Consider the following 24,365-nt stretch of genomic DNA (forward strand, 5'->3'; position numbering starts at 1 on the left):
GGGAACGAGATGGGCGGGACGCAGGGACACCGTTAACATGCAAATTAGCCAGGCTGGGTACGCGCACGCTCGCCAAGTCTGCGCGCAAGTGGTTTTTTTCCTCTCTGCCAGACGTCTTTTTTTTCTCTCGCTCTCTCCTGCCAGACGGCTCACACCAGTGACAGCGCAAGAGACAGTGAGAGTCTTCCCTGAATATCATTGCTGGCATCTGCGTCACATGTTATATATATAACTGCGGAGTATGTGTGTAGCGTTAAGGTCACCCTTAGCTCAATTCCTGCAGCGCGTAGGTGGCACACACGTGCAAGCAGAGTGTACCCAGCGGCTCGCATCAATATTGCAGTAATGTCAAAATGTGTCATGCCAATAAAATGGAACACACTGTACACTTATTTTTGAACTATGAGTACATCCAATCAGTTTTTTTTGTATGTATAAAAACATGAGTACGTAAAAAAACTTTTGATATTTTGGTTTAATATCGAATCTATGTATTCTGAATATCCGAATTTGAAACAGAATAGTATATATAGTATATTTCAATATTTTATTTTCTTCTTCAATAAACCGACAAATCTGTCCATCCACCTCCTTGTCTCTGAATTATCTCCCTCTGTCTGTCTCTCCCTCTATCTTTCATCGTCTGTGTCTCCCTGTGCGTCTCCCTCTCTCTTTCTTTGCATCTCGGGCTGCCCGTCTCTCTCCACCTCACTCGCCATCTGCTTCTGTCTCTCTGCGCAATTACATTCGGTAGAATTTCACCGTTTACATTTTATTTACTTTTTTTTAGCAAGCACTGTACTATCCAATATTCAACTGCCCAACACGTTTCACAAAATACAAGACTACCAAATCAAAAAGAGCTTCTGCGGATTGATTTGCCCGAGCATAACCAATATATGTACGCATGCCAAGGTCTTAAGTTGTTGCGCAGTCTCAATGCACGGCGCAATTCTATTTAAAAATTCATCGACACGACCCCTTAATGTCCCTAAATCCAGCACTCCGAGCGACAGCACAGCGATGCTTAACGCATCGAGACGCGGCGTGCTCCGTGCACAGGGTAATGGTCATGTGAGCAGGAATGGAGTCAGGAGACCGAGGGGCATGTGTTCCACGGTCATACGCTCCAACATTCCACGGTTCTTCCCTTGACCGTTCAGAGCGTGGGTTTTATATAAATAAATAAACGGGGCAGCGACGACAACAACAATGAGAACATTCAACCACCAACGATGTTCTTCTCGTGGCTCGTGTGCCCCGTGACGAAGCGTGGCCACGGAGAGGGCCCGGGGGCTAAGCAATGGGGACCCCCCCCCCCCTCCCAAATTGGCATCCCATCAATAAAAGGGGTTACACTTTCTGCATCGTAACAAGCAGTCAATATTCCAATTACTGTGGCTAAATTATGTTAGCATGCACTGTGTGTCACAGGTACGCCTATTAGCAATTAAAGCTAGGCGAGGGTGAATCATAATTGCCCTACTGATATTCAGAGGCAGTATAATGTCACTGCACGATCGTTAAGTTACAAACTCTGGTGCATAACCTTTTACCTGGATATAAATTGGCTCATCAATGGGAAATGGGCCATTCTAAACGTAGTGCTATCGCTTACAACAACCACCAATATAATATTCGTAAGGATGATGAAACACAAGTTAGAAATTGTATCTGTTGATCAAGTACTTGGTCGGTTGAGCAATGGAGCCAGTGGTTTGCACAAGATGCTCTGACCCCAGTGACCCGAGTTCGATTTACAACCAATGCTAACATCAGCGAAGAATGACATCTGCACCAGCGCAGGATGCATTCCTCCCCTTTCGCCAACTCTCACCGACCTCTGCGGTGTGAAGTACGCAAACAAACGAACCCCATGGCCGACACATGGCACGGGGAAGAAGCCTTCGCCCAGCAAGAGAGATTGAGAAATTGCTTAAAATTATTATTGAATAAAGTACTTGTACTCACCATTTCTTGGTACACTCCACCATCAGCTCTTGGTAGGAGGCCACAAACTGAAACTTGGACGCGCGTTTTCCCACTCGCTGCAGTCGCTTCCAAACCGAAGACATGATTGAGCCGTGCCACGTCGTAGCGAGCTCCAAAGTCTGACGGCTAATCGCTCCAATTGCATAAAATGTAATAAATAAATTAAAAATGTTGCTTAAAAATTAACGGTTACTGTACAGCTCTAAACGTATGGCTTCAGTGTCCCACGCATAGTCAAGTCTTCGCAGCGAACTTGTCAGTAGGCCGGCGCCCGCTCTACATGGCTTGGTTAAGGGCCTGGTGCTCGCCTGGCTCCGGTCGCAGCCCTCACTCCGCGAAAGTCAGCCCCTGCAAAATATGAAATCAAGATAATAAACATGAGCAAAATTATTAACTTTCATTCGCAACACGTACCGCACGTCACTAGCTTTAAATAAATAAATAAGTTGAAATATGCTCCAGGAAGTGAGTTGGCTGCTCCTCCAGTCAGTAAAAACCATAATCACAGTCCTTGCTTGTCTGCGATCAAAACACTCGCAGCTTATGGCCAACACAACACGTTGCAGCAAGGTCACGGCAGCCACGTAACAGCCCGAAGCTCCCCACTAACATGATGCACGCATAGCAGAGGGCTGCCCTGCAGTTTGCAGATGTGGTTGCCAAAAACAAAGAAAAACTCAAGAACGTGGCCTTCGAGGCCCAAGAGGTCTGCAAAAGGCAGCATGAACAGTTCCATCACTCACCAAATCTACGATAAGCTAGACTAATAACTGGACACGTTTTGCAGTCGGTTCCGAACAAAATGAGAAGTTGTCATAAAAAAAAACATTTCCATATAGATGATTTTTTTTAAATCACCAAGAGCTCGATGACATTTCACTGTAATGACATTGCCTACACAAATATCCCCGCTCCAGCGGTAGGCATGCCGAGCACTGTACGTCTGTCAATTATTCACAAGAGTGAAATGGGGTTTTTATTCGTTCAAGCTACTTGTTTACAGAGGTAACCGACTGTCTGCATCCGAAATGAGTTTGTAATGCAAGCCCGAAGTAGTCTTATTACCTTTTCCTCTCTTCTCGTAGCTGTTACAACATGACAGGTAGTTAAAAATCACACCATAGTTCCAAACCCTGACTGAACCAGCTTTATTAGCAACAGTCATCCTGGCATTCTTAGCAACGCCATCGGTCGAGTTCAGACGCGCAGGTGACGAACAGATGAATGCATCTCTTGAGAGTAAAAGGATGGCCGGGTAACTTAAGCAGCAGACTCAAGACTGGTGCCATCACAAATCCTACCTCTAAACCAGATGAGTCTCACGCTGGAGCATGCAGGCAGCCCCATCCTCCTCGATGAACGAGATTCTGGGATGAATACGACGACCACTTTTGCCCCCATCTCATTGTTCCCAGTCGACAAGACGGTTCCGTCAATTTGCTTATGAAGAATCGCAACCAAACCGTCGAGCAGCCTGCGGTGCACTTGGGACCCACCGAGAGACGTTCAAGGTTGATGGCATCCGTCCCCGTGCCCTGCGTGTGAAGTTCACAAGCCACTGGCCGTGACAATCTACGCATCCGACTGCCGCCACGTGATTACCACTGTATATTACGGCAATAAAAAAAGAGCACTCAGCGGACCCAGCCGATGCCACATTCGGACGTTGTTCGCACGGCTGAGGATTAAAGCACGGACGCGAATTGCGCTTAAGACTCAATATACCCAGTACGGTAGTTTAACCAAGCCACACTTGCAATGAGGGCCACGGTCTAACCCGGTCAAAGACGTCCTCGATGAAGGAGCACCCAAAAACACGTCGTGGAATGAGGCGACGGAGGAACCAAAACAGCAGGGCACGCGCCAACAGGATAATGTTGATACATCTCTTGAAATGTTTCACGATGCCGATGGGTAGGCAATAGCTCCTGTGGTAAATTGGGCCGTGACTACATCACCAGTAAATTTGCCACGTACAGTCATTTGGTTTCATGTCACCGGTGCGTCCGAGTTTGAGACGGGTGATCGAGATACTCTCTCCGTGAATTCGCCTTACTTCATTCCTCGTTTGTTTTCATTGACAGGCAGCGGAATAATAAACTGTGCCCCCTTCCTGTGCGCCGTAATGACTTGATGAAATTTAACCAACCTCGGGTGATGTGCTAAGTTTGTAATGACAGCAGATGCGGTTTGAATCCTTGCCTTAGCTGCCACTTTATTCCAACGATGTGACGCATTTCCCAAGACAATTACATCAGCGCTGCATTGGGTCACACTGCGCTGCCGTCAGTGATGTTGCGAAGTACGCGACGTCCCTGCCTGCCCCCTGTACACACACAATAGACACTTTCAAAATCGAGGAAGGCACATATGGAGCTCATTAAGTGCCAGCACTGCCGTCCAATAACAGCTTCCATAACCTCAGTTCACTATTGATGCCGTGGTAGAGGCAATATTCATTATATAACCGCACTCCACATCAACTGTTGAGAATATGGTGTATTCCGCTGTCTGCAAACCATTAGGATAACCGTTCGGTTATCACAGTCCTGAAAATAACTGATCCGGTTATTGTATTTACAACACATATACAATAATAACAAATGTAATGGAACACATCTGTTTGGAATAACGAGGTTTCCACTGCACTGAAAACATATACGGAGTAAAGCTTTCCTCTTGATAGCTAGGTTTATAAAAGTCCATAAAAAACAACTTCAGTTATCGCGTATTCCGTATCTTTGTATTTCTGCAATTAGAACGCATGTGTAACGTGCCTCGTTTCCTGCAATGTGAGAACACATTTGTAAACACACAGGCCACCGCCATGAATAAAATAGTACAAAAACAGCCCTGCAGCAGAGTGTAGTAAATTGCACTGTGCAACAAGAACAAAAATGTTGTTCCTGGGTAGTGTTATTTTTTAATTGCTTATGCCTCAAAAGTACAGAGAATGGGCTATTATTACCCACAAACTTTGCTTTTGTGATATTTTGAAATGTACCTATTGTCAATGAGAAAACGTGGTGTGCATGTGTCATTCCTTCACGTAAAGTCCTGGTCACAGAAGCAAAGTTTGTGGGGTATATAATAATAGCCATTTTATATACTTTTTAAGCATAACAAATTTAAAATAAACAATTAGTACCCAGGCACAAAAATCGTGTTAGCAAGTGTTGTCAATGCCGGTGCAATGAAAGATTAGAACCAACATCGCCTTTATAACAACAACACAATTGTTAACACGCACAGCTCTAGCATTGAGTATACTTATGAATACCTACCACACACTCTCAAAGTCCACTACTGTATTACACAAATACCGCCACAGTGATAAACTCGTAACACACAATAAACACTCAAACCACCGATACATTGCAGAAGTAACTCCCCGACAATATAACCTTTATTAGTGCGAGTGATACATGATGGGTGAGCACCGATCATCCCTCTATTGTGATTAACGTAATAAGCACACACACACACAAATATCATCATCACAACGATGCATCTGTACGCAGTTATCCGTGTTGATAACGACACATTTGTAAACACACAATCGGACGTGTCCTTACACGATTCCTCATTACAATGATACAAATAGTGAACACTGCAAGACAATACACACACGATGGCCGTATCAACACATTTGTAAACAACACAAAAAGCCACCGTTCGAAAGCTGTATGATAGCACCACAATTCGCATGTGTGAGATCATACGGTACACGTGTGTGAGATCATACAGTACACGCGTGTGAGATACAGTATGTGTGAGGTCATACAGTATACGTGTGAGATCATACAGTACACGCGTGAGATCATACAGTATACGCGTGAGATCATACGGTACACGTGTATGGGATCATACGGTACACGTGTGTGAGATCGTACGGTACACGTGAGATCGTACGGTACACGTGTGTGAGATCGTACGGTACACGTGTGTGAGATCGTACGGTACACGTGTGTGAGATCATACGGTACATGTGTGTTAACGCAACACGTGCCATAGTATTTTGAGTAACTGTGTACACGAAATGCACAGCGATGTTAAACTGTGGTGGTAGCAGCAATAGCTACAATAACAAGGAGGATACAATATCCGTCACATACTCCATATATGGAACTACGACTGCGACCATGATATTGACACGCGTGTTAAAGCATCCCAATTAGCCACGCACACACTACGTAGCGTGTGTGTAGCGCACGCTACGTAGCGTGTGTGTAGCGCGTGTGTAGCGCACGCTACGTAGCGTGTGTGTAGCGCGTGTGTAGCGCACGCTACGTAGCGTGTGTGTAGCGCGTGTGTAGCGCACGCTACGTAGCGTGTGTGTAGCGCGTGTGTAGCGCACGCTACGTAGCGTGTGTGTAGCGCGTGTGTAGCGCACGCTACGTAGCGTGTGTGTAGCGCGTGTGTAGCGCACGCTACGTAGCGTGTGTGTAGCGCGTGTGTAGCGCACGCTACGTAGCGCGTGTGTAGCGCAAGCTACGTAGCGTGTGTGTAGGGCACACTACGTAGCGTGTGTATGTAGCACATACTACATAGTGTGTGTATATAGCACATACTACGTAGCATGTGTGTAGGACATGCTACGTAGCATGTGTCTAGCACATACTACGTAGCGTGTGTCAGCAGGTCCCAACCACAAGGACACGTGTGTACAACAACAGACTGGGTTACACACCACCGTTACCACCGTATACAACACCAGGTTAACCGGATACATTCTTAATGTACAACAGGACGTCTTTGAAAGTGCATCCGTGGTGATGAACCAGTAACCACAGTTACCACTGACGAGACGTCACCACAGTTACCACTGATACATCACCACAGTTACCACTGATGATACATCACCACAGTTACCACTGATGATACATCACCACAGTTACCACTGATGATACATCACACACAGTTACCACTGATGATACATCACACACAGTTACCACTGATGATACATCACACACAGTTACCACTGACGATACATCACACACAGTTACCACTGACGATACATCACACACAGTTACCACTGATGATACATCACACACAGTTACCACTGATGATACATCACACACAGTTACCACTGATACATCACACACAGTTACCACTGACGATACATCACACAGTTACCACTGATGATACATCACCACAGTTACCACTGATGATACATCACCACAGTTACCACTGACGATACATCACCAGTTACCACTGATGATACATCACCACAGTTACCACTGATGATACATTACCACAGTTACCACTGATTATACATTACCACAGTTACCACTGATGATACATTACCACAGTTACCACTGATGATACACTACCACAGTTACCACTGATGATACACTACCACAGTTACCACTGATGATACGTCACACACAGTTACCACTGACGATACATCACCAGTTACCACTGACGATACATCACACAGTTACCACTGATGATACATCACACAGTTACCACTGATGATACATTACCACAGTTACCACTGATGATACATTACCACAGTTACCTCTGATGATACATCACCACAGTTACCACTGACGATACATCACCAGTTACCACTGATGATGCATCACACAGTTACCACTGATGATACATCACACAGTTACCACTGATGATACATTACCACAGTTACCTCTGATGATACATCACCACAGTTACCACTGATGATACATCACTAGTTACCACTGATGATACACCACCACAGTTACCACTGATGATACATCACCACAGTTACCACTGATGATACACCACCACAGTTACCACTGACGATACATCACCACAGTTACCACTGATGATACACCACCAGTTACCACTGATGATACATCACCAGTTACCACTGATGATACATTACACAGTTACCACTGATGATGCATCACACACAGTTACCACTGACGATACATCACCACAGTTACCACTGATGATGCATCACACACAGTTACCACTGATGATACATCACCAGTTACCACTGATGATACACCACCACAGTTACCACTGATGATACATCACCACAGTTACCACTGATGATACACCACCAGTTACCACTGATGATACATCACCAGTTACCACTGATGATACATTACACAGTTACCACTGACGATACATCACCAATTACCACTGATGATACATCACACAGTTACCACTGATGATACATCACCAGTTACCACTGATACATCACACACAGTTACCACTGATGATACATTACCACAGTTACCACTGATGATGCATCACACACAGTTACCACTGATGATACATCACACACAGTTACCACTGATGATACACTACCACAGTTACCACTGATGATACATCACACACAGTTACCACTGACGATACATTACCACAGTTACCACTGATGATACATCACCACAGTTACCACTGATGATACATTACCACAGTTACCACTGATGATACATCACCAGTTACCACTGATGATACATTACCACAGTTGATACATTACCAGTTACCACTGATGATACATCACACACAGTTACCACTGACGATACATTACCACAGTTACCACTGATGATACATCACCAGTTACCACTGATGATACACTACCACAGTTACCACTGATGATACACTACCACAGTTACCACTGATGATACACTACCACAGTTACCACTGATGATACACTACCACAGTTACCACTGATGATACACTACCACAGTTACCACTGATGATGCATCACACACAGTTACCACTGATGATGCATCACACACAGTTACCACTGATGATACACTACCACAGTTACCACTGATGATACATCACACACAGTTACCACTGACGATACATTACCACAGTTACCACTGATGATACATCACCACAGTTACCACTGATGATACATCACCACAGTTACCACTGATGATACATTACCACAGTTACCACTGATGATACATCACCAGTTACCACTGATGATACATTACCACAGTTGATACATTACCAGTTACCACTGATGATACATCACACAGTTACCACTGACGATACATTACCACAGTTACCACTGATGATACATCACCAGTTACCACTGATGATACACTACCACATTTACCACTGATGATACACTACCACAGTTACCACTGATGATACATCACACACAGTTACCAATGATGATACATCACCAGTTACCACTGACGATACATTACACAGTTACCACTGATGATACATCACGAGTTACCACTGATGATACATTACACACAGTTACCACTGATGATACATCACCAGTTACCACTGATGATACATCATCAGTTACCACTGATGATACATCACACACAGTTACCACTGATGATACACTACCACAGTTACCACTGATGATACACTACCACAGTTACCACTGATGATACATCACCACAGTTACCACTGAAGATACATCACACAGTTACCACTGATGATACATCACGAGTTACCACTGATGATACATTACACACAGTTACCACTGATGATACATCACCAGTTACCACTGATGATACATCACCAGTTACCACTGATGATACATCACACACAGTTACCACTGGTGATACACTACCACAGTTACCACTGATGATACATCACCACAGTTACCACTGATACATCACACACAGTTACCACTGATGATACATCGCCAGTTACCACTGATGATACATCACACATAGTTACCACTGATGATACATCACCACAGTTACCACTGATACATCACACACAGTTACCACTGATGATACATCACCAGTTACCACTGATGATGCATCACCAGTTACCACTGATGATGCATCACCAGTTACCACTGATGATGCATCACACACAGTTACCACTGATGATACATCACACAGTTACCAGTGATGATACATCACCACAGTTACCACTGATGATACATCACCACAGTTACCACTGATGATACATCACCACAGTTACCACTGATGATACATCACCACAGTTACCACTGATGATACATCACCACAGTTACCACTGACGATACATCACCACAGTTACCACTGATGATACATCACCACAGTTACCACTGACGATACATCACACAGTTACCACTGATGATACATCACACACAGTTACCACTGATGATACATCACCAGTTACCACTGATGATACATCACCAGTTACCACTGATGATACATCACCACAGTTACCACTGATGATACATCACCAGTTACCACTGATGATACACCACCAGTTACCACTGATGATACATCACCACAGTTACCACTGATGATACATCACCAGTTACCACTGATGATACATCACCACAGTTACCACTGATGATACATCACCAGTTACCACTGATGATACATTACACAGTTACCACTGATGATACATTACACAGTTACCACTGATGATACATCACAGTTACCACTGATGATACATCACAGTTACCACTGATGATACACTACCACAGTTACCACTGATACATCACACACAGTTACCACTGATGATACACTACCACAGTTACCACATCACCACAGTTACCACGAGATATACCGTACGTGTGTAACAATGAAAGACGACGTGGTGTGTAACCAGAGGCCCCACCTCGCGAACGCACTCACACCACTGGTGATGGTCCTGGTGATGGTGGTGTTCCTGGTGATGGTGGTGTTCCTGGTGATGTTCAAGATGATGGTGATGTTCCTGATGATGGTGGTGTTCCTGGTGATGGTGATGTTCCTGATGATGGTGGTGTTCCTGATGATGGTGGTGTTCCTGGTGATGGTGGTGTGTGAACACAAAGCGAGGCTGTGTTGCTCACCGAGCGGCCATCGCAGAGCCTCGTCCCCCCGGTCTCACTCCCGCTGCTGCTGCTTCTCCTCCTCCTGCTTCTCCTCCTGCTGCTGCTTCTCTATCTGCTTCCCGTGCTGCTGCCGCTGCTGCTCCTCTGCCTGAGCCGCCGCCTCCTCCTCCTCCACGCCCTCCGCGTCGCTCTCCCACCCCCGGGGCCGCTCATTAAACACGGGACGGACTCTCGACAAATCCCGGACTGGAGCGAAGCGGCAATCCATTTACATTTCTCGGACTGGACTCCGACTGGACTCGCACGACCCCGAATCAGTTTTTTCAGTTTATTTTGGTATAGCCCTGCGAGCCATTCGGCTCTTGAATCGGGTGCAACCACAACAAACAATACAAAACTAAAACACGAACAAGAAAAACATCTTAAAGTGACTATGTGACTGTGCAAACAGAAAATCCATGGAAAAAACTGCAAAAATATTCCTGAAAAAAAGCACCGTACACCAACGCTGTGTGCAAAAAATCCCAGTGGGATGCAAGTCAACAACAACCACAAAAACTTAGATTAAGGCCACAGTCTAACTCCGTACTACAACAAAACAAACATGTCCAAACCAAAAAAAGTTTTCCAAATCACCAAAAAATAAAGCCATAATTGCAACGTAACAGTGATCACAAGGACTGACCGATTTTTTAAAAAATAAACTACATAAATAACATGTAACACCAAATCCTAGAGCCATAGCTGGCTGCATGAGTTACTCCACAACAATAGAAGCATCGGTCGGAGTATTAAACTTTTCAATGCACCTTTAAGATCAGCACGCTAAATCAAAATACAAATAATACTTTGCAGCGTCATCCGGAGCGAAACATTTTATTTTATTTTACGCCAATGAATAGCAGTGGCAGCTAGGGGTGTACAACTCCTCTAGAGCAGTTCTGAGAGAAGATCTCATTGGTAGCAATTCAAGTTGCAGTTTATTGGCAATAGCATTCCAGACCCTGGGGGCATCAATAGCAAAGGCCCTTCCTCCAGTTTTTGTACTGCAATAGGGAGTCATTCGACTGCATTTCGACTCGCGCTGTTCCGGGCCCTCGACGAGACGCGTGCCGAGGTTTATGAAACTCAGCTGCTGTGAGTTGTGTAGATTCTGAACGTGTTAACGTATATAGCAGGCCACGACCACACCTGGACATCGGAATCCAATATCAAATACCACTTCGTGACGGTGACGCCATCGCGGCGCCTGTGCCAGGCTAGGTGCACTTTGAGGTTATCACGTAGGGTGTCGAAGGCTCGCTGACGGGAGGTCTCGGGGCAGACCCGGTTGCCATGGGTTGGCTGGCTGAGATGACCGGGTAGATGCAGCACCAACTATACCCCCACTGCTATACACCGATACTCGCAAACACATTCCTTAACATTAAATCGAACCAACATTTTTTTAAAATTTACGCAACGATATAGCAAGCACACACCACAGAGGACATGAAAGGGGGTTCACACCAGCACAACCCACACATTACGGATTACAGTGCAACTGAAACCTGTCTGAACCGCATGTTGCCATAAACTGTTTTAATTCACTCTACCAACCCCCTGGTGTCTTTCTAAGCTTTGATACCCGGCCCAACATCTTAAAGCAGAATCCTCTTGAAGAGGTATCTTACGATTCGCTGAGGCTCCCCGGATTAATAGATGATAGTAGTATTATTACTGTGACTGAGCTCTGGAAATAACGTTGACCCATACAATCTGGTCTGGATACATGATATCCAAACTGGGTACATCAAATCCCGCTGGAATCACAGCTGCACACATAAATCCCAGCCCGGACTGCATCCAGAATCTTGAAACCTGCTTCAGACTACACCTGGGCTTCACATATCCGGCTGAGATATTTATTTTTTAGTTACAATAATCCATGGACCACACCGGATTCATAAAGTCCAGACCAGGTAATGCTTGAAATGATATAACACATGGCCAGATCTGGTCCAAGTAAAGCCTTTGCATTCATAAAAACCTGACCTGGATTCCACCTGCGCTAATACGAGTGTACCGTACATTCCAATCCACATCAAACCTGCACTCCAGTTGCCAGGGGCGATGGTGCTGATTACCCCCACCCATTGGGAAGTGTTCATATCCGCATCTGATAACGGTATTTTATTGCATTACACTGCATTATATTCTGCATCGAGTAGTCTATCGTGCATTTAATATACAGTGGTCCAGGTGTCTCGTGGCCCCAAATTAATTGGCCCCTAACATATATATTTTTCCCATTTGCTTATTCATTTCTGTTTTAAATAAACCTTACTTCCAAAATATATCACGTTTTAGAGAATTAAATTGAGGGGAGGGGGGGTGGTCACAAGACATCTGGACAACCCTGTACATCACATATCCGATTCACTGGGGAACTTGTGTACAGTGCTCGCAGTCGAATGAGTGAGAAGCCTCGGACACGGGAAGATCTCCACCGAATGACGGTGGACACCGAATGACGGTGGACACCGAATGACGGTGGACACCGAATGACGGTGGACACCGAATGACGGTGGACACCGAATGACGGTGGACACCGCGCGCACAAATACTGCGCTGGGTGCGGGCCATTAATTGGTTGATGGGGTCGAACGTCTGACGGTTGGATACGCGACGTTGTCCTCTGCGTAAACGAACTGCGATCCACGTCGCAAAGGGGATGTGTAGTCTCAATAGCAGTGGTCCGTGACATTTACTGCAGCCTTGGACAACTTTGGTTTTCAATCGCTTAAAAATGTGTTTAAAAATACATGAAACAAAGTAGTTGTACTCACGTGCCCGTTCTCAATTTGTGTTTCGATTATGTATTTACTTTCTAAATAAAAACATCTGGCCAGATCTCGCACCCCTAGAAAGGGCATCTCGAACCCCCAGGTGCAGCGTCCACCCCATGTTAAGAAGAAGAACGACTGCTCACTCGGGTTGGAGTGAACAGTGGCACGCTCCTGGTTAAGTTTTAATTTATTTTGTCGTGACAAGGATGGTCCGTTTAACCAGCGTCGCGGCTACTTTACAAAAGGGAATATCCGTGGCGCGTGAGCACAGAGGAGGAGAGTGCAGCAGGGCCCTGAAGGAGTATTGCGCAACAGAGCGAGGAGGTATGTAAGGGTTCTAAACGCATTCGAATGTTTACGATCGAATAAACGCAATGTAAGGCGCAATGTAATAAAAATGCGCAACTTTATATGAATATAGACAACACGTTCTACTTTATTAAATGGACTTTTTAAATAAATGTTTTCTCCTACAACATCAGAGTGCAGCTCCACATAAATACGCACTACAATGACAATAGTTTAAAGCGATTTGAAGCATGTTTTATTTTGGGGGGGGGGGAGCTTTGTGACGTCATATTTGAGGGGGGTCTGATTTTTTGTGACGCCGTGTGACGAAGGGGGGGGGGGGGGTAAAAAAATCGTCCAAAATCGCGTGAAGTCATTAATGGACGGCCCCAAACTACTTCGTTCGAGACGTCACCTTCATCCACCCACTCCAGCAAAGGCAATTGGCTGACGGTGCTCAGCGAGGTAAAGCGTGGCTAACCCCACACCACACAAGCGCCACGCTGGGTTAGACTCCGGCTCCTTCAGGATGCGGCTACTGGAGTCGTTACGCGCTCTCGTGTCTCTTGCACTGGCTGCCAATCAAGCGTCGAGTGGATTATACGGTCGTGCTGCTTACCTACGAGGCACTCGATGGGTTAGCCGCGCAATATTCACAACAACTGATCCTTGTTCACTCTCCAACGAGGTTCCTGAGATCTTCGGATGGCCTTCTTCTAAGGACTCTGACGTCAAGGCTCTGTTCTTGGCAGTGCAGCTCCCGGACTATAGAAGAACGATTTTTGCCTTTGGCAATGAGACAATGTGTCGTTAGAGCTGTTTAAGTCTGTCCTGAAAACTCACCTCCTTAAATTAACATTTACCCCCCGCAAGTTCTGGCCGTTTACCCTGCAGGTTCTGTTCGTTTCCTGCTTCCCATACATGGCGTGCATGAGGATCTACGGATTAAATGCGCCTTACGAATGTAAATGGTCATCGTCATTATTACTTTAAGCGTTGGCTTCAACAGTTCCCTGTCGATCGCACAAAACCCGTCCGTGCTCGCTGGCCCGTGCCACGTGCGCCCGGTGCCTGCCCGCTAACACAAGCCCGGTGCGCGCCGGCTGGAATCTCACGAACGACGATGACAAATTTCCGATGGGTTCAGAGTAGAGCTGTGGGGCACGGGGCAGGGGGTGTGGGTGGGGAGGAGGAGGAGATGGAGCGGCATTTCCTTTCGTAACGGGGCTCGGGTGGCCTTGAAAACGCCGCTCGCTTCCTCGTCCTGGTCGGAATGCGTACATAAATAAATATAGCCGTGCAAAACTCCACGCCCTGCGCTCCGAAGCGACACTCGCAGCAAGATCAGCCGAGAGTCACACACGTGTTTAATAGAGCGTAAGATTGAAATGCTTTGAAAACCATGCGACGGTATACGGCTCGTATATTATAAATAATTTACAGTCATTTGTCAATTCGCTGCTGGGTGAAGATCTCCTCAAGCTGTTGTTCTAGAGATTATTTGACCTTACTTCACCACGCTGGTCATTTCGGGTTGATAAAGATGGGGGGTGGGGGGGGCAGGACTGGTTCATATATCCCTTCTTGACCACTAATTTTAACCAAGGCCAGGAATCAAACTCAGCTCGCTGAGTCCACAGAGTGGTACCCTAACCACTGCGCTACCACCAGATCTTCATGCCCACGATGTGTGGAAGAGTCAGTATGTAAAACGATGCAAGAGCGATAGGGCACTTACAGAGGTTAGGCTTATGTCCCATCTTCATGCACTGATCACGCAACTTTGAAATAAGGTGCAGCCCTGCAAATTGTTGGCTCACGCCACTGCTGGTGGAAAGGCTTCAAATAAAGGGAGCTCTAGCGAGGGCATTTTTCAAAAGGGATTTTTTTGGCCTACTCTTCCACGCAGGCCAGATATCTTGGAAGCGGTGTGGGAGAGACTCACAACTTTGTACCTCACCACACGCGCCCTGCCGCTTGATCGACAAAATGAATATCCAATTGTTTCAACTGCCGCGCCGGGAAATCGAAGCGGCGACCCACCCCCGGATTGCAAGTCCAGTGCGCCGCAGACCTTCCCCCGCACCCCCGATCGGCACGGTCGGCTACGTACGGTGCGAAAGAATTTCAACATACAGTACATCCATAACCGTGACGCCACAGCAGCTCCCTTTGAACCGAGAGAGGCGGCGTCAACTGTGTCCCTGTCCACAGACAAGCCCGGGGTAGCGAACACCCCCGTGGGGCGACACGCACGGGGAAACCCACGTTGGCGAAGCCAGGGTTTTGATTTTGTGTTTTGTTAATCCCACCGATGGGGGTGGCGAGGGAGGGTGGGGCGAGGTGAGGAGTGAGCCACTGCGAAGTTTCCCATTCAGGACCTCACCGGGGTTGAGTTTCCCTTTAATCCGCGCTACGGACGGGGGTTGCCTGGGAGGGCTTCCCCCTCGTGTCCCTTCCTGCGCGTTGCTGGGGGGTGCATGTCCCGTTCATTACTTTTCCTCACCCAAAAACAAAGCGAGACAGCCACTGCTCTTGTTTTCCTGAAGCCACGAGCCGAATGGAAGTCAGAAAAAAATATATTTTAATAAAAATCCATCGAGTGCGCAGGCGGTGCAACTGCAGCGGCTCCCACGGGCGAGAGGGGCAGGGGGTCAGAAGGGGCCTGGGGATGCCCGCTACGCAGAGGGGGCAGGGAATTGGACACGAGGCCCCATTGCATTCCCGGTCCATGCCAACCACGCTATGCCGCTGTTGAGAAATATTCCAAACTTTAATAATTTACGACACACGTGGCACATATTTATTAGTTTGAACCTCTCAGCCCACCGTTTAAACAGAGGCTTTTCTGTAACTCTGTTGTGTTTGCCCCAACAGTGAACCAACAGAAACATGACTCTGGAATGGTTCCTTTTTGTGTTTGGTGTTGTTGTTCTTCCCACCGCACCTCCGATTAGTACGGTTGGCTACGTACGGTGCGAAAGAAGCTAAACATACATACTGTACATACATAACTGCTGTGTCATATTCTGCAATGATCTCACCGTGTCACATGTTGTCTGCATTATTATCATCATCTTAGCTGAATGGGAATCCGAATAAATTATAAACAAAGGCACAGCCCTAGTAATAGGTTTTACCCTTTTAACTGGCACAAAAAACTGACACCTTTATTCAAGGCATCATGTCTGCAATAACCGCAACACAAGCAGTCAAAATATAAACAAAAAGACAACTCTGATAATATGCACTGTCCTTGAATATGATTGGTCCACACCCGAGACGGCTTTCATTAGAGCCTAGTCTCCATTGATGTTGGACCAGAAGACGCCAAAAGGCGTACAACTCAAAAACAGCACACTATCAGAGTATTGAGGGCTCGGGGTGAGCATTTACATTATGAGACCTGCTTTGCCAGTAACAAGATATAGTAATAGGTTTTTGAGTTGTACGCCTTTTGGTGTCTTCTGGTCCAACACCAATGGAGACTAGGCTCTAAAGAAAGCCGTCTCAGGTGTGGACCAATCAAATTCAAGGACTGCCATATTATTATATGTGTGTTGCGGTTATTGCAAGACATGATGCCTTGAATAAAGGTGTCAGTTTTTTGTGCCAGTTAAAAGGGTAAAACCTATTACTATATCTTGTTACTGGCAAAGGAGGTCTCATAAAGGTACAGCCCATTATATTTACAGCCCATTGTCAATCCACTGCTGGATGAAGGCCTCCCCTATGACGTGGTTGTCTCGCCAAACGTCACCACGCTGCTCAGTGCGGATTGGTGGAGTCCCGGGACCGCGTCAGATATCGATCGCTGCTGATGCAAGCCGTTACTGGGAATTGAACTCAGGATGCCAGGTTCATAGTGCAGTGCATGACACAAGCATGTTTTGGAGGGAAAAAAAACAGTGATGTAAAGAAACAGCACAAAAAAATTGAATGAAATTGAATTCGGTCTTCCGTTTATAAAAATAAAACTCATCGATAATTAAATTATCACGCACACAAACTTTTCGGAAACGCACAAAAGGTAACGTTTTGGACAGTTTAGTTGCGCTATGAAGTCGGGTCACTGCCCGAAACGTTACCGATTATATTTTCCTTTTATAATCCATGAACCAGATCCGAACTTGGTTCCATCAAAGGTCCCATCGTTAGGAGCACGCGTTTATTAATTTGGCTCATGATAGTCAAATAATGTTTGCAATGTTTATCACATAATTCCCACTAAGGTTATGTCACCCTATCTGATCTGGACTCGTGGACTATGAAGGCAACGTTATTGATGCACGTGTTGTTGAATTTTCATTGTGCAGGAGGGTATGGGGAGATGGGGGAGGGCGGCAGTTTTGGTGGTTGCGGCGCCAGTGGTCAGAGAGTTACGAAATCCGTGCCTGGTTTCGCTTCCCGCTTCCGAGCACCACGCTCACATGACCGCTACGGGCAGCGGCGATTGGCTGGCTGGCTGGCTCACGAAGACCGCGCGTGTGGACACTGGAATTACGGGGGTTGCGGGGGTTGTGGAAGCCGCCTGGGTTGGAGGGTCCAGATCAGAGGTTTCGCCTCCAGATCAGAGGTTTCGCCCCCAAAACCCAGGTTTCACCTCCATATCAGAGGTTTCGCCCCCAGATCCCAGATTTTACCTCCAAATCAGAGGTTTCGCCCCCAGATCAGAGGTTTCACCTCCAGATCAGAGGTTTTACTTCCAGATTAGAGGTTTCACCTTCAGCTGCTGAAAGTGAATTCGGGGGAATTTAGCATCAGGTAGTTTTCAGAGAGGGTTTTTTGGTGTTGTTTTGTTAAGATGAACGAGTTTCGTGTGTTGTTGTTTTGGTGTTTTCCACCCAACTGGGGAAAAACGTCTTGGAACAAAAATACATCGTCTTGTTTCACAATGTGGGGATTTTTTTATTTAATAAAATCATGTAATGTTTTTATTTATTTATTTTACAGCCTTTTGTTAATTCACTATTGGGTGAAGGCCTTCCCATTCTATGTCTGTCAAGGGAATTGTTTGACCATACTTCCCCACACCGGTCAGTGCGGGTTTATAAGAGGAGGGGGATAGGGTCGGTTCAAATATCACTGCTAAACGTCAGCCTGGGCCTGTAATCGAACTTAGATTTCTGGGTTCATAACGCAATGTGCGGAACACTGTGACACCGCTCAGCCCCTACGTTGCACCAATACTCGGGGTTGTTGGCCAAAAGCCCAAAACACTTAGTGGAAACACTGACACTTCGCATTTAAAAGCCTCTCTCTACTGCATGCACCAAGTGCTGCCAGATTCGAGTGTGGTTTCTGGAAAATTCCGTAATTAATACACGTGCAAACGTATTTGTTCTAAGACTACATTAAGTTCTGGAGTGTTATTTCAGTTTCCCTGAGCTGATGCTGCCCAGCCAGAACAATTGATGCAACGATGTCACGCAAACTAAACCAACCCCACCACAGCACATTGTTACAATTTTGTGAAATTTGAAATTTGGCGATTTCCCTTGGAGATGTTTATCTGTTGGAAACTGGTAAGATTGGTACGTGCGTGAGTCGTGGCGACTCGGGAGGGTTCATAGAGGTGAACGTTAGTGATGTGTGGGTTTTTTTCTGGTCGATTTGTAGATATTTGTATTTGAGTAGTTTTTTTCTTAAAAGCTGTTTTAAAAAAAAATGACACAGCCTTTTACTGTTCTCAAACATCACATTACGTATATAAATATAAAATATTACACAACATGGATTATATAACATCTTAAAACAGGCGCATCGCAAAAGTGTAGCAAATAGTTGGGCGTGTGTCCCATTCCATGTTGTGTGAATTCTGGAGGGTATTGCTGAGCGTTCCAGAGATTATCATCTCAAGGACCTGGTGAGGCTAGCACGCGCATGGGTCACGGTGCCCCAACGTTTGATCGATGTGTATGGTGGATCGTGCGTCTGTGTCGGATCCATCGCCTGCGTGTTCATGGGGTGCTCGATGCCGATTTTATTACCACTGCTAGAGTGCTTCTGTGGGGAGCGGTGGCGCAGTGGTTAGCGCACCGTGCTCTGAACCCGCCGAGCTGAGTTCAATTCCCGGTCGTGTCTGACACCAGTGGTGAGTGATATTCGAAAAAATTAGGTGTGCCTCTGCTGTTCCTTCGCCACTTTGTTCAGACCAGGACGGTGAAGTTCGGTCAAACAAGCTTCACGACTGAGAGGGCGTGAGAAGGCCTTAATCCAGCAGTGGATTGACAGAGGGCTGCACGGTAGACTGCTTCATTGTTGGTTTGACGTTGAGCTGCGTCCAGCCGTGTTTGGCCACCCAACGGTTGAGAATGGATATGGAAATCCACCTCGACGCCCGTTCCGAGCAACGGCTCCAAAACCCCAGCAGGGGCCGTGGGGCTGCGAAGTGCAGAGGGAGGAGGGGAGTGGGGGAGCGGTCTGGTGGGGATGGAGCCTTGAGCCTTGCCCTAATTGTGCCGAGAGGTGGAAACGAACAGAGGTTGCTATGAGATGCAAACCACCTCGCCTGGTATGGAGGAGGTTGTGGGTTTGAACGCGATCCTAACGCCTGCTGTATCGTTGAATTTTGCGTGTTCTCCCCGTGGTCGCGTGGATTTTTCTCTGGGTCCTCCGGGTTTCCCCTCCACACTGAGAATCAACGTCGCGCGTTTCTAGTATTTGACTGCTATCCATTTCCACACGATAAGCCACTTCGTAGAGCTATCACTTGTGGCCAGGTCGCTTCTGAAAAAAAGAGTTATGGGCCTTACCTAGTAAAATAAAACAATAGTTTAGTTTAATAGGTTGTGACAAAATATCCCCTCGTCGTTAACGCTGTGTCATGTTAGTTTATATAATCCATAATAGAGGTTTTTTGGGTTAGATCGCGTAAATATATAAATGTGTCGTTAAACCCGCCACCACCCGACACAGCCAACTAGTGAAGGGCTGTCACGTAAACAGAACGTGGCCAATTCGTCACTAGTACAGCATTACCGGTGTGTTGGAGAGCCAAGCCACAACAGTTGCAATCTGAGCCAAATTTGTCTGTCGCCTGATGAAGCTAGTTGTAATTACTGGCGAAACGTACGTACTCAGATTGTGAATGTGATTTTTGCGTCATAGTAGGCAGTGGCGTAGCTTGCTGGGCATGGGCCCCTCGTGCGACGAATGTGCCCCGCTGTGGGACGCCAACAGATGTTGCCCTTTAGAGGTCGACTGCCAACTAACACCACCACCACACAGGGAAATTAATGCTCATGCAATGAGAGCCCCACCCCTATGCAATTGCACTCCTCCTCTATGCACCTCTGAGCTGGTGCAGTGGCACCGCCTGCACACTTGGAAGCGACTACTCTGATGATTGGTGCGTGGACTGCTCTCCGCAGTCGGAACGCACGGCTACACGAACCGAGGCGTCCACACCACGTTGGCGTGCTTGCCAACATTCACAAAACAAAACATTCAATCATTCATCGGTTGACTGTTTGAAGGACTTTGTGTGTGCGTGCGTGCGCATTGTGCGAGGTGTGTTCGACCAAGAGCGTGTGCGTTGCGCACATTTCTCTTTCAGGTGGAATGCTGCGCTGGCATCGATCGCCACCGCCTGGCAAGGGCCGTCTGGTTTATTTTCAATAATCGCTTCCCTCCGTAGAGTGAAAACAGTCACCACAGCTTGAGCCCCATTGCTCCACAGCCGTCGGAGTTATTCAGATTGCAGTGCGAACTCGCTGGGCTGCGAGGTGGCCAGGGAGGTGGCAGTACAGCAAAGCGGGTTCACGAACCCATCTGTGCACAACTTTGACCGTTCAGCCTCCGGTATGGATTTTCTACACGCAATTTAGTTGTCAGCAGATGGCAGCACAGCAAAATTGGTTATTGTACTGCACTATACTGGAATGTATTTACTCCCTGTCTGCACCGACCAAGCACTAACTAGCGTGGTGAAGTACAGTCAAATAAACCCCATGACATCCACACACGCACACGGCGTGGTGAACTCTTCATCCAGCTGTGGGTTGACAAAAGGACTGTAGATGTACACACGCGGTGGTTTTCCTGCCACCCCGCACACACAAAACACTCATGGAATAGAACTGGCCAAACATCCCAATACAGGACTCTCGTGAAGATACTTTTTTAGACTCCACAAGACTTTTCTGGATAAATAATGGCCACACATTATCATAAATGTGATATTTGGCCAATTCATTCTTGAGTGCAGTTTTTACTTCTATGTGTGTGTATATTTCAACGTACGTACACAGAGATGTAGCTTAAAATAGTTGTCCAAGAGTTTTTGTTTGATAATGTTATCAACGCGTTTTTCGTCAACGCAAAAATTGTACGCAGGATGTGTGTGTGTGATACTCCCACAAATGCTGTGGGCGAGCATCTGTTCGGGTTGCAGTGCGACGATGGCTCACGAACTTCGCCTGTAGTGGAAAAATCTCAGCAACTCACTGCTGCAATCAGTGGCCGGCGTGGTTGGCGGTGGTGGTGGGAGGTGGTTTTAGTTGGCAGTCCCGAGCCTGCGGTAAATATTCCACATTCCAATGGACGTGGCCAATCTCTCCAAAGGACAACCACAGTTGACGTGGACAATTCAGCGTGAACGTATTCACCACGCTTCGTTATCCACTGCTTGAATAAAGGCCTTGTTTCGTCATTGGGGTTGTTTGACCAGACTTCACCGCGCTGGTCAATGCGGGTTGATCAGTGGAGGGCCCAGGACCGGTGCTGCGCGATGTATGCCCTTGTGGGTTCGATCCCCCCACAGCCATATGGAAATTATTTTCAGTGCAATTTTCCCCGAGTACAGTACCAATTTGCTTCACACAGGAATTGCCTGTAATGTCATTGACAGTGTAACGCGCGAAGTTTTCAACGCGCGAAGTTGCGTACCTGTAGAGGCAGTACATCAAGTAGGTTACTGATGTGAATGGTTTTCTCTCACGTGCGTTTTCTCCGGGCTCTCTGGTTCCCGGGCCCTCTGGAGGGAAATAAAAGTTCTGTCTGGGGAGGGGATAGAAGTGTGAATATGGCTCTGCACATAACTTGGTTTGCGTTGGACTCCAAAATCTGGATTCTAGCCCAGATTCGAGCCGTTTGGTTTCTAATCTGGCTCGAAAATGCATTAAGCTTCACTTCCTTCCATCGCCACACTCGACAGTAATGCTATTTATTTTATTTCTTATATACCGAGTTGCCAATTCACTTTTGTTCAAATAAGTGCCATTAATTATAATATATGTTGCGTGGAAAATTGATGAGCAGGGTAATACAATTTTTATATTTACTTTCAAACGATATATTCCTGCTCCATATTTTGTCAAATAAGTGCGTTGTGGACGCAGACAATGTGTTTTAAGTTGAAATGACCTACACTTGAAGGATTATATCCAATCACAGAGAGTTATAATCAGCACCATACTTTAAAAACAACACAAATTAGGGCACGTGACACTGATAAACAATTCCTTTACATTTCAGGTTTCCGCGGCCTTTATTAAAATACAATGTTCGGCTTTTTGAGGGGTATGACTGCGCGCATGAATTAATCGCAAGTTGTTGCTCAGGTTGCCCTCCTTTCAGGATCAGAATATTTAATTATCCTGGAGGAATCCGATGAGCTATAAAGCTATTTTTCACATATGTCCAGTAGGGGCACGGGTAATGACGTGACAACAACAAACAGTACACACAAACACGATAGGAGTGCAAAGTACAAGCAAGGCAAACAAATCACCCAAACACACACAGATAAAACGAAACCATCCCCATCCTACCAGGCAAAGCCCACTGAGGTATGAACTTATTTTTCAGACGCGACCTGGACTCGCACGCCACGGGGGCAAGCGGCGAATTAGGCGTGGGACTGTGATGGAATCCGAATCTTTGTTTAGACTGCAGGAGGAGGAATCCGATGAGCTATGAAGCTCTTTGATAATAGGGGGTTTCTACTTTTTTCTTGCAACAAAACAGGTGTTAAGATGTTAAAACACCAAACTGAAACCTTTTACAAGGAATCATGTCTGCATTAACCACAATGATTGTGGTCAGAATGCAAACAAAAAACATACTCTGATAACATATGCATTGTCTTGATTTAAAGCTTTCGTGACTGCAGGGATTCATATATATGCATTGTATGCATTGTCCTTGAAACTGATTGGTCCACACCAGAGACAGCTTTCTTTTGAGCCTCGACTCAAACGGTGTTAGGCCATTGGTACGTCAGAGGTACGCCAAAAGGCGCCAAAAGGCATCGGATTCGGTTTGATATGCATCAGACTTGTCCGGGTCAAGTGGGGAAGAGGCAATGGGGGTTATTTGACAGTACGGTCAAATAACCCCCATAACCAGCGTGGTATGGGGAGGGCCTAATTTCATCCAGCAGTGGATTTACAATGGGCTGTATACGTAAACAAAGAGATGATTGTAATCTCTTCCAGTGATTGACTCCAGGTAGCAGGACCACCAATTGTGCTTAGACGATCACAGTCAAGTAAAAAAAAATAATCATCCATTATAATTGCTCAAGAATT

The 24,365-nt window shown here is 46.2% G+C and overlaps 1 protein-coding gene across 8 annotated transcripts in view; it reads right to left on the bottom strand.

Moving 5' to 3' along the window:
- Positions 1 to 10,920, bottom strand: part of EHBP1 (EH domain binding protein 1) — a 91,294-nt gene extending 80,374 nt beyond the window's left edge. For 3 of the 8 annotated variants that reach the window (XM_032948415.2, XM_032948414.2, XM_032948413.2), the window contains exons 1-2: positions 10,736 to 10,920; positions 1,972 to 2,340 (exon numbers count right to left, since the gene is read on the bottom strand). In XM_032948415.2, the coding sequence (XP_032804306.1) occupies positions 1,972 to 2,075 (104 nt within the window). In that variant the 5' untranslated portion in view covers positions 2,076 to 2,340; positions 10,736 to 10,920. The other 5 variants (XM_032948418.2, XM_032948417.2, XM_032948416.2 and 2 more) reach the window with 3 other exon arrangements.
- Between the last annotated feature and the right edge of the window lie 13,445 nt (positions 10,921 to 24,365).

Source organism: Petromyzon marinus, chromosome 6 (genome assembly GCF_048934315.1).
Source record: "Petromyzon marinus isolate PM22_M1 ecotype Great Lakes invasive population chromosome 6, UKy_Petmar_22M1.pri1.0, whole genome shotgun sequence".
NCBI lineage: Eukaryota > Metazoa > Chordata > Hyperoartia > Petromyzontiformes > Petromyzontidae > Petromyzon > Petromyzon marinus.